The sequence below is a fragment of the Centruroides vittatus genome, unplaced genomic scaffold (genome assembly GCF_030686945.1).
Source record: "Centruroides vittatus isolate TY-2023 unplaced genomic scaffold, ASM3068694v2 scaffold_386, whole genome shotgun sequence".
Lineage (NCBI taxonomy): Eukaryota > Metazoa > Arthropoda > Arachnida > Scorpiones > Buthidae > Centruroides > Centruroides vittatus.
Window position 1 is genome coordinate 7,180,954 of NW_027122706.1, and position 15,406 is coordinate 7,196,359.

At 23.3% G+C, this 15,406-nt stretch overlaps 1 protein-coding gene across 7 annotated transcripts in view; it reads right to left on the reverse strand.

Moving 5' to 3' along the window:
- Window positions 1-15,406, reverse strand: part of LOC136988835 (uncharacterized) — a 163,168-nt gene that overhangs the window by 91,938 nt on the left and 55,824 nt on the right. For all 7 annotated transcript variants that reach the window (XM_067286798.1, XM_067286799.1, XM_067286801.1 and 4 more), the window contains 2 exons: window positions 5,272-5,374; window positions 3,297-3,387 (listed from right to left, as the gene is read on the reverse strand). In XM_067286798.1, the coding sequence (XP_067142899.1) occupies window positions 3,297-3,387; window positions 5,272-5,374 (194 nt within the window). The remainder of the gene's footprint in view (window positions 1-3,296; window positions 3,388-5,271; window positions 5,375-15,406) is intronic.

Sequence of the window (15,406 nt, forward strand, 5' to 3'; positions counted from 1 at the left end):
ATTTGGAGTGATAATTATTTTCGCAACATTCCAGTCTTTCACTGTCTTTCAGTAACTTATAACTTCATAAGCATCAAAGAAATGATTTATGTTACAATTCAAAATGTCATTCATTCTAATTAGATATTTCTTCTTCGCATATCAATTTATTTATTTTTTATGTCAATCATTATTTTACTTTGCTTTTTTAGTGTTTGCTTGTTTCTAATTTCTTTGTAATCATTACCATATGACAAATATCTAAAACAAATGTCAATCAATCACTATTTATTAGCATTTATTAACATCAAGATGTTAATAAATGCTAATAAATAGTGATTGATTAACGATTACATATAAAAAAATAAATAAAATGCAATTCTTCCTGAAATTAAGTTTAATATAAATGTTCTACAAGTAATTTAAATGCTAAATTTTTTATTATAAAATTAAAATTTTACTGTAAATTTTGTAGAATAAAAATTCAATCCAATCAAAACTAGCTAGCTAATTAGTTTATTACCCTAATTAGCTAGTTATTATTCAAGGATGTAATTTCAAAATTTTATAATAAAAAATTCTGCATTTAAAGGACTCGTTGTACTGCATAAAGAATATAATTTTATAAAAAAAAATAATAACGCAAAGTTAAAAATATTTATGAAAAATTAGTTTTATTTACTAAAGTAATACTAATGCCTTTCGTAAATGAATGAATGAATAAATGTTTCACAAACTATCTTTATAAACGATACGATTAAGCTAAAATTGTAAAAACTAAAAAATATTTCACTTCATTTTTGCATTTAATACTTTAAAACGAATAAACAAACTAAAAAGAAAACACTGAATTTCAAAAAGATTATATTCTGAGAACAATGTTATGTGATTCTTGTCCAGTACATGAAACTATTTATTTTTAAAATTTACGATATATCATATAACTAAAACAGAGGTCGTCAACAGTGCATTGTCTTCCCTTTCTCTTCTTTACTGAAAATGGAACAAGGTGATAGCTGCTTTATTTTCGTCTCTATTCTGTTTTCTCCATAATATTTATCCCTGGTTAGAATTATAATGAAGCAAAGAAAGAAAGAATTATAAAATTTAATATAGCTTATATATATATATTTAATGCTTATTTATTTTAAAATTGTTCATTCATGAAAATGTTATTAAATATAATTCAACAAAAAATATTTTAATAACTTTTTTTATTACATTTATATCTCAATAAAGTAATTAATTAAGTAGATAATAAAAAAATAATGACTTTATTCAGTTCAGACGACTTTTGATTCACACTTACAATAGAAAATTTCAAGAAAAAACAAAAAAAAAGAAAAAAATTGAAAGTAAAATAAAAAGAAGTTTATTATAATGATAACACTTTTTATTAAATACAATTTATTAACAGGAAAACTCATCCTTATAACATTGAATTATTTAGTCTATCATATTTTTTTCTTATTTGAATCCTAACAGATGACATCAAAATTAATATTAAATTTAAAAAAATTATATAAGTAATTACTAAAAATATTTAAAAATTCATAATTATAATGTCTTTATTATTCAAAATAAAAATGTTAAGATATAATAGCTTAAAGAAAATTTAAAATTTTTATTTTAAAATAATTCTGGCTTTATTTTTTAAATTGAAAAATCTACAAGTAAAATCTAAATCTAATTAAAATCTATTTAATTGTTTACATTTCTACATGTTGACATTCTAAGAATCTTTTTTTAAACGGAATGAATCAAAATTCTCGAAATGGACAGTAATAGTTTATTTTTATCGTTTGCTCATGTAACCAACAATAAAAGTATTACCTTTCTGTGGTAAAATATGCAAAAAAAAAAAAAAAAAAAAAAAAGTAATAAACTTGGAAATATATTCACAGTCAATCAATAACCTTCACGTTTTTCGAAGCGTGAAAGACACGAAAAAGTACGCTTAGTTTAATTACCACGTTCGAAGATTGACCTGTTGAACTTTTTGACACCTACAAACCTCCTACATGTAACTGGAGTTGTGACCTTTGACATCGACGTCGTACGCCACGCTATCTTATTTCCAAAATTAAATTTTGTGGATTTCAGTTTTTTTTTTTTTTTGTTTATTTTTCATTAGTGTATAAATTAATTGAATATATTTTCAATTTGCATTTAAACAATTAAATTTTCTGTTATTTAGTGGTAATTTCTACGAAATAAATTAATATAAAAATTTTAATTATAAGAAAACACGGAGAAAATTATTTAGGTCTAATCAATGATTTACATAATTTTATAAAGATAATTTATTAAATAAATATGAATTATTTTCTAGTTAAAAATTAAATTTTCGTTTTAAAACTTATAAAATTAGTAAATAATAAAAATTCAAAAGAATAATTTTAAGTTAATTCTCCCCACAATAGATTTTCACTATCAAACTATCGTTTTTATATGCAACAATATTCAATTATTATTATAAATAAATATATTTTACAGTCTTGTAATTATTTATTTTTTATTTATCAAGATAAAACTATATTTTAATGAAATTATGCAAATACAAATAATGAAAATTATATAAATTATTTTTTATAAAATCATTTCTGTATCTTAATATTTAATACATTAAATAAAATATGTACTAAATTAAAACAGTAAGCATTTAAAATATATTTGAATATTTAATATACAATATAATGTTTTAAATGTTTTAATTATTAATAATCTTCATTAAAGCGAAAGCAATTAATGTTTACGAAGTTATATGTTAAATAAATTATCCTTTATTTCATTTAAAAAAGGTCGTAAAATTTTATTATATTAAATATAATATTATTCAGAATTAAATCAAAACATATATCGCTCGTCCAAGCAAAGAAAAAAGCAAGACCGAGACAAAATTAAGCACATTTAACTCTGAGAACTTTGCTGATATGCATATTTTAAGTATTTTTACCACACTTCTTAATTCTATGAACAGCTAATTTTATTCATGTCAATTGTTTAAGTAATAAATCAATTATTTCATCAAGTGTAAACTGAAGAGTGAACTTGAAATTATCAACTACGTCTTACAAGACTTATAAGTATTTGATAAACTAATTCCACTAAATTTTTATTTATTTTTAAAATATATATTTTCTTATAGATTAATAAAATTTAAAAATATGGGTATTTTTTTCTTCTCGTTTTATTAAAATTTGCTAGGTATATTGTATAAATTATATAGAGCAAAATTAATGATTAATTCACGAACACTTTTGCTTGGAAAATGCCGTAATCAATCATTTAAAATAAAGTTAGAGAAAACTACTTACTTTTTTTATAACTAAGTTACTAAGTGAACAAACAGGTTCCACCCAATCAAATAAAGCTCGGTAGTCTTTGTTATCCAAAGATAAGAGTTTCCTATACGAAAATATAGGAGGGGAAAATTATATTATAAAATTATAAAAATTTTAATTGGAAAGAAAAATTAAGCTCAGTGTATTTTTCCAGTTTTTAAATTAAAAATCTTTTTAAAATACTTTTATTTATTAGCGAAAAAAATTTTAATTTGAAGTACAGATATTACTTTACATCTATTAATGTAAATTTTATTATCAACAAATTATCATTTGCTTAATTTAATTAACAAAATTTTTTAAATTTTCATCTACAAAATAGGCATAATATTGGTTTAAATCTGAGTCTATAAATAGCCTATATTGCATAAATATCAACTGAACGTTGAAGAAATGTATTTAATTGAATTTTTGATTAAATGGCACGCAGCACTCAACACAGCACTTAATGAAAAGTTTTGTTGTTAGTATAACAAAAAGTAATTAGCTGTTTGATTATATATAATAATAGTTACTTGAGAACATACAATATAGTCCAATCTTTGATTAGGGCCACCTCTGAACACCGGCCATTTCTCAGGACTTTTTTTTTCTTTTTTTTAACAAAAATGCATTTAAAATAACCTCCAAACAACGTCATACTTATGTTCCCGTCAGTGGCCGTTGTTTAGAGGTTTGACTGTATCTATGTGTGTAACTGCTTTATAATATATATAGGCTATTATAAAGCAATTACAGATAAAATATTTCGTTTAACTTGTTATATACGTTTCTTTTCCGTTAATTTTTATGTATTATATATCATGGAAATTACTATTAAAAATTGTTCACGTACGATGTAAGATAAATTAATGCTGTCATAACGGATAATTATACAACGGCAGTGATATTAGTGAATTATATAAATTATACTCATTAAAATATATCACTAATATGGCATACACAATAGAACAAATAATTTTTTTCCCGTAAAATGGGTGGACATCCTTTTTGATTATGTGAGAAGAAAACATGATTTTATTTTGTCACAAACACCATCTTATGTTAATTAAAGGGTGTCGTCATTTTATTAAAATATATCCAGTTAAATTTTTCGGAACTTAAAGTAACTCGGTGGAGAAAACATTAAAGCTAAAGTGCAAAATCGTGTAATAAAAGATGGTATATGAAACTAAATTATTATGATTAGACCTTCTCGGTAAAAGACTATGAACTGAAGATTTATTGCATGCAATGCCAGATATAATAATATAAATCTTGTGGGACTTTTGAGTTGACTAAATAGAGTGAAAATTACTATTTGTAGAGATAAACGTTACATTGAAGGATTTTTTCGTTTGTAATTTCTTGAGTTATCTGTAATAGTTATTAAATTAACTGTTAGCATAATTGTTTATCTAATAGAAACTAAGCGTTACTACATGACTGAATAAAAACTTATTTTAATAAAAACCAAAAATACAAAAAGTACTTTCGCCTAAGTAGGCTTCCTCAGTCAGTTCTAACTTTGTATTGAGTTTTAGTTTTAGTCGTTATATACCGAAGCTTTAGTTTTAATACTAAAATTATATTTGAGAAAACTAAAATTAAGTTTTATTTTTAATGAACTAAACGCTAGTTCTAACTGCGAGTTTAGTCATGCAAAAATACTTTTTTGTATTTTTTTGTTTGTGTTTTTATTAAAATAAAACTCATTAAGTTAACGTTGCGAGTGACGTTTAGTTTCTAACATAAAGCACCGTGACGAGTTTTCTGTGATTTCTACAAGTTAGTAATAAACATAAAAATTAAAGTAATATTTTATAATTAAAAATATTACAGTTATACTATAATGTAACAAAAAAATTAGAATTTTAAAAAATAACAAATTTATCATTAAATTTTGATTATTTTGCTAAAGAAATGAAAATTTTAACTTAATTAAACTGTAATTTAACAAATATTTTACCTGAGTGGTTTTTCATATAAGTCGCAAACACTTCTTAGAGTATGGCAATATTCTCTTTCCGAAATTAAAATGTCTTCTACTAATCCAAGTCTTCGGTCCGTTTCTAAAAGCAAAAGGGAATATTTATCAATTCTGAGAACAACATTTAATTACTAAATTGTAAATATCTATGTATTTACTGAAATTCAAGGCTGCTTCCTTTAAGCAACCAATACTACCAGATATCTTCATTTACAACGAATTTAAAAGTATTTTAAAACTTTGACAAAAATTGAATTATGTGTGGGTCTATGTCAACAAAGAATATTTCTTAATACTTAACTGTAAATGTTGTTTAAATAAAAGTAACTATAAAAGTTACAATGCTATAACTAAATATCTTGTCATTCATGCGGTAAATATTCTGTTTTGAAGCGAATCAATCAGCTAATCGATACAAGCGCATAACTAAGTAACAAATTTATAATTAAATAAATTCCAAAACAATCTTATTAAATCATCGTTAGAATAAATGCTGTCCTTGCTGGTTTTCCAAGCATAAAAATTTTAATTGCATATTGTTCAACAATTCTAATTTCAAGCTAACGTTCTTTAATCATTTTGTTCTACTTTACAAACATGTAATTGGAATGTTACGTCTTGTCACGTAATATCATCCTTTTTACTTATTAATCTGAGCAGGTTTAAATAACAACGGAACACATAATTGTTCTAATCAAACATAGAATTAACGAAAGAAAGATTTATATGTTTTCATTAATATTCTATAATTGAAAACTTTTAAGGAAATTTTTCAACAAGAATTTTGAATAAGCTGAAGAAAAAGTTAATGTACAAAACTTGTGCTTAATATTGGTATAAGGTCTGTTTTTCATTTTTTTTATCTCTGTGCTGTACTGATTAGACATATTGTCTAATGTTTAGACAATATCTTTATGTTTAGATATATTGTCTAAACGTAAATAAAAAAGTATTGCCTAATACGTATAAATAGTGCTTTTTTTTTATATGTCTCATAATAAATATATGAGACGTATTATTGTATTATTTAGCAAATTAGTTACATGTCTCATAATAAATATATTTTTGGAATCTTAATAATTGTATTCAGTAAGGCAGAATTAATTTTTATGTAATAGTTGTTAATAAATATGAAAAAATCTTATAATAGTATCATCAAATAATGATTTTATGCTGTAAATTGTTTCTTGAAAGTTTTCAACATGTAACTAATTGAAAAATTATTGTCCTAATTTTCATTCATTTCTTTAATTCTATGAATAAAAACAATTCAATTGTCTGTATGTAATAAAATTTTGACCCATTTAAAAGATAAAATTAATTACAACTAATTCAAAGAAAATTATTTATTTTATCAACTAAAAACCTTGAATTAGCTATCACTTGTTAATAAATATATTAATTTAATTATATTATTTAAAAAATAAATTTTATTATTGAATGTGTGTAATGTTCGTTTAATGCATATAATTCCTGTTAATTACCAGATAATGAGCCATAATAGTTGCCTTTTTATATAATCAGGAAGAGAGAGAAATTGTTACACCAATAAATTAGCCAAAAAAATCATTTCATACATTTTTTTTATTTTATGAATATGATAAAGTTTTTATCATTCTCAATTCTGAAAATATTCAATTAATAAAATTAAATTTAAAATATTTACTAACATAATTTATTGTTTAAATATCCGGGTATTAATTTTTTAAGCTAATTTCTGAAACAATTTATGAATCTTCCTTGATCAAATATACAAATTTAATTTCGATACTGTAATTTTAATTTGATTATAATCATAATTTAGTGTAAATTAAAATTTTGTTTTTAATTTTGGCTGATTTTTAATGAGAGTTATTTACATTTACGAATTAATTTTATGTAATTTTTTGTTAATATTATTCAAAAATTTTAATGAGTTATTATAAACACTTCAATTATTAACTATAAAAATAAATTTACGTAGCGTGCAAAATACAAATAATAGTTAAAAAAGAAAATGTAAAATATATATAATTATTTAATTATAACTGCTTAAAAGCAATAAATTATATAAAAATGTTGTTAGAATTTAAATTTGATTGAAATAAAGGATATGAAATCTCACATGGGTACTGCACGTTCTTTGATACAAAAATATTTTCTTCTATAAGAAATTAAAGTATTGAAATGATAATTAATATTATCTTATAAGTAATTTTAGCTTTTTTGTACTCTTTCTTGATATTCTATCTTTTTTCTGTGCAGCTTCTAAGCGTTGAGAACCAGAGCGATTTATTAAAATATAAACTTAAATGTTTTATTGTTATGTTGGAAAATCGTATTAAAATAAGTATAATTAATAAGTGATATAAAAAACTATTTTAAAGTTATCTGTATTTATTGAAAACATGAAATTATCATATTACATAGTCGTTTATATCAATAATTAAACAAACATTTATGATTTAATATTATGGTTGTTAGAAATAAATAAGATTTGTTTTATAAAACGAATAATTAGCTTGCATATAAAAAATTCTGAATGAAATCATTCCTCATGTAATACGTGCATATATTTCTAATATGGTATAGTATATAAGGAACATCTCATGTAAATTTTTTATGCAAATTAATTTTTGAACCGAGAACATTGTAAGTTAAAATTCGAAATTTCTCGGTCCAATTGCTTTATATTTTAAGTTTTTTATCAGTATTATTTTTGTAAATTTGTTCAAGATCTCTCAACCAATTCAATGTTTTTATGCGAAACTAATGTACCATCGTTAATAGGTACTTTCAGCATTGATGTTAACATAACAATCTAAATAATGTTTTTTAATTAACGCCGTTTTTGTTAAATCATACATTTCTCACTAAAAATATGCATTAAATTTATTCATGCAAGTAAATATTTAATTTACTGTCATATTAAACCTATTACATTATATTTAATAATTGTTTCGTTGAATAATAACAAAAAATAATTGAAAAAGAATAGTAAATAAAGGAGTAACAAGAATCGTATTATGTTAAAGTTTTTAAATACACATAATATACAGGCGCATCAAAACAATTGCATTAGACTCTATATTGCATCTATTTAACTGAGGTATTCTTTTATATACTGTAGTTACTATTCAAGTTGCATCGTTATAAGCTATTCCAAACATTATTAGCTGTAGATTATCCTTTAAATATTTATAAATTTAATAAAGCTACAAATTTTATCATTATTATTTCTAGAAAGCGGTTTCAGGGATTAATGACATGACATAGGCCTAATTTAGCTGTTAAATAGTTTTCAACATTAAAATGTGTTTCTGATTTGATGTGAATTAAAAATGCTTTATGAAATTAGCAGTAAATTATAAAACTGTTTAGTATTCACCTACTTATGAATTCAATATGGATAAAAATATCTATATTCACATTTTGCATCTCAGCTTTTACATTAAGCTTATCTATGTTTACTTTCTTTTAAATTAATTATGTTACACAAGTACTCAACTGTTCACAAAAACAATTTCAGGAAACATTTTACAAACATTCTTTGATAATAGATTATCTATTTCTCACATAATAATCGAGTAGCTCCAAACAAGGCTCTCCTCATTATTGAAAACAAAGACTTCAAGCTCATTTGTATTTATTCATATGTGTATATGTATGTGTGTGAATTTGATAACATTACATAGTCATTAGATTGAATATATATTTTCATCTGTACATATTCATCATAACTGATTGTGATACATTTTAACATATTTGTATTCTCAGTGTACCTCATAAAAATAATTGATTAGTTTTTCTTTATCCATTCAATTTGACTTTAAGTGACTCAATCTATGCTTTCATCATCATATCGAAACTCAGATGAAAAGATTATAATAAGAATTTGAAATTATTCAAAAAAATATTCTTTTCACATTCATTTAATTTTAAATACATTTACTTTATAAATATGTTAAAATGAAATTATTCATTATCAATGATAAAGTTGTACTTTATTAACATAACTGATAAATGGGAAGAAGTATAGAGAAGAAAAGTAATTATCCATATAAGTTAAAAATTACCACATAATCTACGTCAATGATACATTTTTTTTTTTTATTTTACAAGAATTAATCAGATATCATTTATTTCTTTTTTTTACGTTTTAAAACATTCGAATTACGAAGAATTCCATACACTTAAATTCTTACTAACTTGTAAGTGTGGCAATGGCGTGTATGCATAAAATATCTACTATGCATATAATGTGGCATTCATTATTTAAAACTTAAAAAACTACTTTTTATCTACCTAATTGACTGATTAAAGTTTAATATATAAATGCATATATGACAATACATTAATAAACTTTTTATACGTATCTTCAATAATATTTGATATATTTTTTTAGTTTATAGACTCATTATAGCCGCTCCTATTAATTATTTATGAATAAACATTACTGAAGTAATGAAAATACAAAATGGTTCGTCTGTAAACTATTATGCATGAAGCTACTGCATTACGCATTCCTATTTGAATTGATTGAACGATAACTATTTCGCTTTTGTTGCGATGACAATAAAATAGCGTAATATTCTTATAACATTTAGTAATAAGAAATGTTAATATATTTAGTAATATTAATTTTAGAATATTTTTGCCTATAAGAATTTACGTCCTAGATAATGTTTATCAGGCTTGGCCAGCCTATAATGAAACGTGATCGACTTTCATTACTCAAAAGAACGATGATCTGCCACTAAAATTAATCTTTATTAAATTTAAATTTCTTAAATTCTTAAATTTATTCTATCGCATTTTACCTAAAAATTAACAATTTCTTTAAAAAACATTTATGAAATTGCTGGTCGTAAATTTAAAAAATTTAAATTTCTTAATTTTAATTAATCATTATAATTTTTAAATATAAACCTGTCCATGGCAATTCTAAGAGTATGTTATCGGTTTTCTTCCTTTATAGAAAGTTTCTCTCAACTTTTTAATTTATTCTTATAATTTAAAAGGATTAAAAGGTGTGAAAGTATTTATAAAATTTTAACATACAAAAACTAAGAGACTTTTTCTTTTGCTTTCGAATTCGTTTTAAAATAATTATCAAAACAGGTTGTAAGAAAAGGAATTGTGAATTATAGATAGAAAACAATTGATGCCCGCCTCCATACAATAAAATCCACGAAGTAGGAAATTAAGTCAATGTCTGTCTGCAGATTTAACAGATAATTTAACTTCATTGTTTACCAAGTAGCAACCGTACACAATTACTCGGTACGAGATTTAATTGCATATCTTAGAGATATCCACAATTCCACGCCTTCCGTGAAGTGTGCGTGACGCGAGTCAATGACCCTAGTTAAATAAAAGCTTCGGGCAGTAGGTCAGCCGTGCAGGAAGTTCGAAGAAGAAAATTGTTGGCCTCTTTCAATCTCGACTTTCCCTCTCAAACATGGCATTGGAATGTCTGTAAGATCTTTTGTTGAATGTTTTGACCACTTCTAAAGTGCAGCAATGATTGAGTTAAAGAGCTATTGAGGATTCTTTTATGGAGTTCTCGATGAGCTTCAAGGCTATTATTTTTTTTATTATACATTTCATGACAGGTACTAACGCTTTAAAATGGCTTCTAACGTAAGGAGATAATTTAAAAATTATCGAGTAAACACTAAAAATCCTATCAACAACAATTCAGGATAAAAATAACAAGTCAAGATAGAATCGTAATTTACACATTTACAAAGGATAAACAACAAAATGTCAAACAGTGAAAAGAAACTGACTTTTATATACTGTAATTAAGTGAAGAATTATTGAAGCTTAATGGAAATTACTTGAAGAATAGAACTTTAACGAACTGTATAATTCGTACAACTGTTATAACTGTACAAAAATAAAATTGTAATAAATTTAAATTTAAAATTTTATTGTAGAGAAAATTTTATAAAAAAATAAAACCATTGAATAATAAACTATATTAAACAGTTTTAATTTATTACTTGCTGTTGTTTATATTTTGAACTTAAAATATTTTAAGTTCAAATTTTATAATATTAATTTATTAGTTATAAAATTCATTTTAAAATGAATATATTAATGACGTTAGCACCTCATATAAGCTATACAGAATTTACCTTATACAGTATTTTTATATTTCTAATTGTCTTATTTTATTTCCGTACTTTCTAACTACAAATATATTACTTAAATATCTTTAAAAATTATTATTTGAAGAGGAGTTTTAATTTAACATTAAAAACTTTGTTCTATTCATTTTCTAAGCAATGAATTATTATTGTTCCAAGTAAAAATGATTTTTCTAATAATATTGAATTTCATAAATGTAGTAATTAAATATATGTAAACTTTAAAATATATTTAAGAAAAAACGAGGAAATTTTGATTCAAGTACAAAAACAATTGCTAACGTTTAAATTTCCGCTTTTAGAATATTCAGGAATTAAACGTGGAATGTACTGTACAGTACAGTACCATACATAAAGCTATCAAATCTAATTTTTCCTTATAGAGTGATTAGAAGGAAAATGCTAACACTTTCATGTCACAATTGTTTCGACGTTAAAACGTGGAATGTTATTGGAATAACTGATAACATGTGCCAAAAAACTTCGGAACTAAAATTTACAAATAGGCATTCTCAATATTTAAACTTTAATACTGTTTCTACTATATATTCATAAATATTTAATTAGAATTATAAAATGAAAAATAGAATAGAATATAATTTTTAATTACGTTATGTTAAATTAATATAATTGTAATGTTTTCAGATTTCTGAATGATCAAAAGCATTTATAAGTTTTAATTTTCATTTAATTGCTTTTTTTTTAATTGAAAAGTCTTTAGAAATAGATACAATATTTTAAAATTATTTAAATTTAAATTTTATATTTTAAAATTAATGTGTTTTACCTTACTATTTTTTATATGAAGTAATAATTCATAACGGATATAAATAAATATTTTATCTATTTTCATATTGTTATTATTTTATGGTAAAACTCATTATTATTTTTCAAAGCTATTGTTTAATTTATCATCATCATCACCACATTCTTGTCCTGTCTCCAACTGTATCTAGAATAAACTATTCTAGTTCCATGGAGTTCTTTCCACTGCTTTCAGCATTTTTCCTTTCGCTATTTTTTTAATTGGAGGTGTTTTTCCTTATTGTATTTAATTGCTTACAATATTCTTTATTCCTTCAAGTCAAATAAACGAATATTTCTGATGTAACATCAGACATGCGATGCAAATTATATTAGTATTTACTGTTATTTAAATAGACATTTATTCGTAAAATGTATTTATTGTATTATTTTGTATATATACTACATGCATGATAATACTACATGCATGATAATATATATACTACATGCTGATAGTGCATGATAACAAAATATGATCTACAATATTAAAACATTTGTATAAATTTACTCTAGACCTAATTTTAATTTTCCTAACTATTTTCTCGATATAATCTCTTATAATTTCTGGATTCAATAATAAAAAGTGCTCAATTTGACACCGATGTAGTATACATTTCTACGTTGTCTATACAGTATTTAATCTAGTACTGGTTCAATAATAGAACTAAGAACGGAAAATGAAACAGTTACTTTTAAAAGATTTAATTTTATTTAATGAAATACTCAAAATGTAAATTAATGTTTACATTTCATGTATGAATTATGCTCGATTATAATTTTTCACGTGATTAGCATTTTCAGAGATGTTTTAACAATTTAGGATGATAAATTCGAATGACCTGGTTTTTATGATTAAATTTTAAATTTTTAATGAATGTATCATTTCTGAAATTAAATATATTTTTTAAAAAAGCAAATTATGTCAAAAGTATTGAATAAGAATAAAATAATAAATTCAAATTCAAAATAATTCAAATCCTAGGATACATTTATTGATTAAATCTGTAAATTTAATTACATTAAATAAATGTAATGTTAAATTTTTAAATTTTTAAAATATATGGTTAAATTTTAAATATATGTAGTAACATATAGAAGATGTATGAATATATTGATGCATTTTGCTAAATGTTCGATCAATACAATTGATAAATATTAATTGTATTGATCGAATATTAAATGATATAATTAATACTCGACTTACAGTCGAATTCCTACAATATTAAGTCTAAACTTGATAAATTGTATTTATTTTTTTCTCATTAATTTTTTACAGGAGGGAAAACAAATTTTGTTCATAATGTTGCTGAAATAGTTTAAGATGACATGTCCAAGATAATAATTTACGAAAGAACTTCACTCTTATTTAGAAAAGCTTCGAGAAATTGCTATTGTTGTTCTTATAATATAAAACAATAATTAAAAACTGTGCGTGATAAATTTATTTCGGTACTATACAAAAATAATAAGAAAAGGATACGCTAAAGGCTTTTATACGAAGTAATTCATTCTGTAATTTTGACTAAAATTTTGACAAATAGCCAGTCAAGTAAATAAGTTTAATGATGCAAAACTCTTATTTAAGAATAAAACAAAAGTTACTTATTTAATATTATATTTTTAAATAATAAATTATCTATTAGAAAATTAAATAATATAAATATTTTATTATAATTCTGATTTTTCAAGATAATTATTATTATTCATATACTTTAAAACATTTGTCTGCTATCGAGAAGTACAGATAAACTTAAAAGGAGCAGAGAGACTTATGTTTTCTCTTAATCAAAAATCAGAATAAATAAAATATAACAAAGGCAAAATAGTTTTCTTTCTTAAATATAAAAATATATGTATATATACATGTGTATAAGTCTTTTTAGATTTACATACGAAAAATATATGCACAAACCTATTCTCGATGCTCCCTTATGGCAATACTTGGATACTAGTGTCGAGAAGTACAGTGTGTAATACCGGTAATAATTTCAAAAATGTTTACACTTAAACTGCTTTGTATACAAAAGTAAACTGCACATTACGCAAATGTAGACTTTTATATAATTGTCATGAATATTTTTACAGAAAATTAAGAAATGGACTGCTTATTTTTATGCTGTTTTTATGTCAGTTAGTTAATAAGCATGTATATTTTGTAACTAAAATCATTAGTTTTGTTTAAAAAATTAAGAGGTAAGAAATATTTGATTATTTCTATGATACTTAATTAAAATTCAGATTCAATTATAAATGTATGCGTATAAGCCTGTATTTTAGAAGAAACACTAAGGTTACAGGATGTAAAATTTAGGTAATGTTTCACGTGTTTATAATGAAATTGATATTAAAAAAAAAAACCTAACTGATAAATTTTAAAAATAAATTTTAATGTAAAATAAAATTTCATCCTTCAATGTACTGAGAAATTCTTATTAAATTCTGTTGGATGAAAACATTTCTAGGTCAGCAAGCGGCAATAATTACTGATGAACAACGGAATCCACTAACCTTCGACTGTTTCTTAACCCGCTAATTTTGTGGAAATGTATGTGATTGAGCGAAAGTTGACCTCCTACGGTCTTGAAAAAGAACTCTAGCTTAAACGGCCGCGTAAACGGCCTCAATTTGACACAGTGACCTCGAGTACGGAAAGGAAACTCCTGCCTTTCACTACTAACAGTCCTGTTTTCGTTCTTAGGTAGGACACCTCTAGAATAAACTGGCAATTAAATATTGTCCCACTTTGCGACATTCCTACATATATTTTCTTTGGGTACATAGTACTAATAAAATATGATGATGCTACATCTTATTGTTTGCGTCCTTCTCTTTATCTTTACATAAATATTAAAGTAAGGTGTTCGTATGCAAGATAAGATGTAAAACATTAAATTGCAGAACGACATGATGATAAATTTGTTGAAACATACGAAAATCATAATTTACTTGATTTTCATACGCCTATCTCTGTACTTTCATCAAAATTATAAAAAATGAGAAAAGATAAAAGAAAACCATTAAATAAAGTCAATTTTTTTCCTATTGAGATAAAAATAAAAAAATCATTACATCAATTATTTTGTCTTAATTTCGGAATAATGACCTATTGTTTATGATCATTAATTAAATAGCAAAGTTAAGCCTCCATTATTAACTTTTCTCTGTTACGCTTCTCT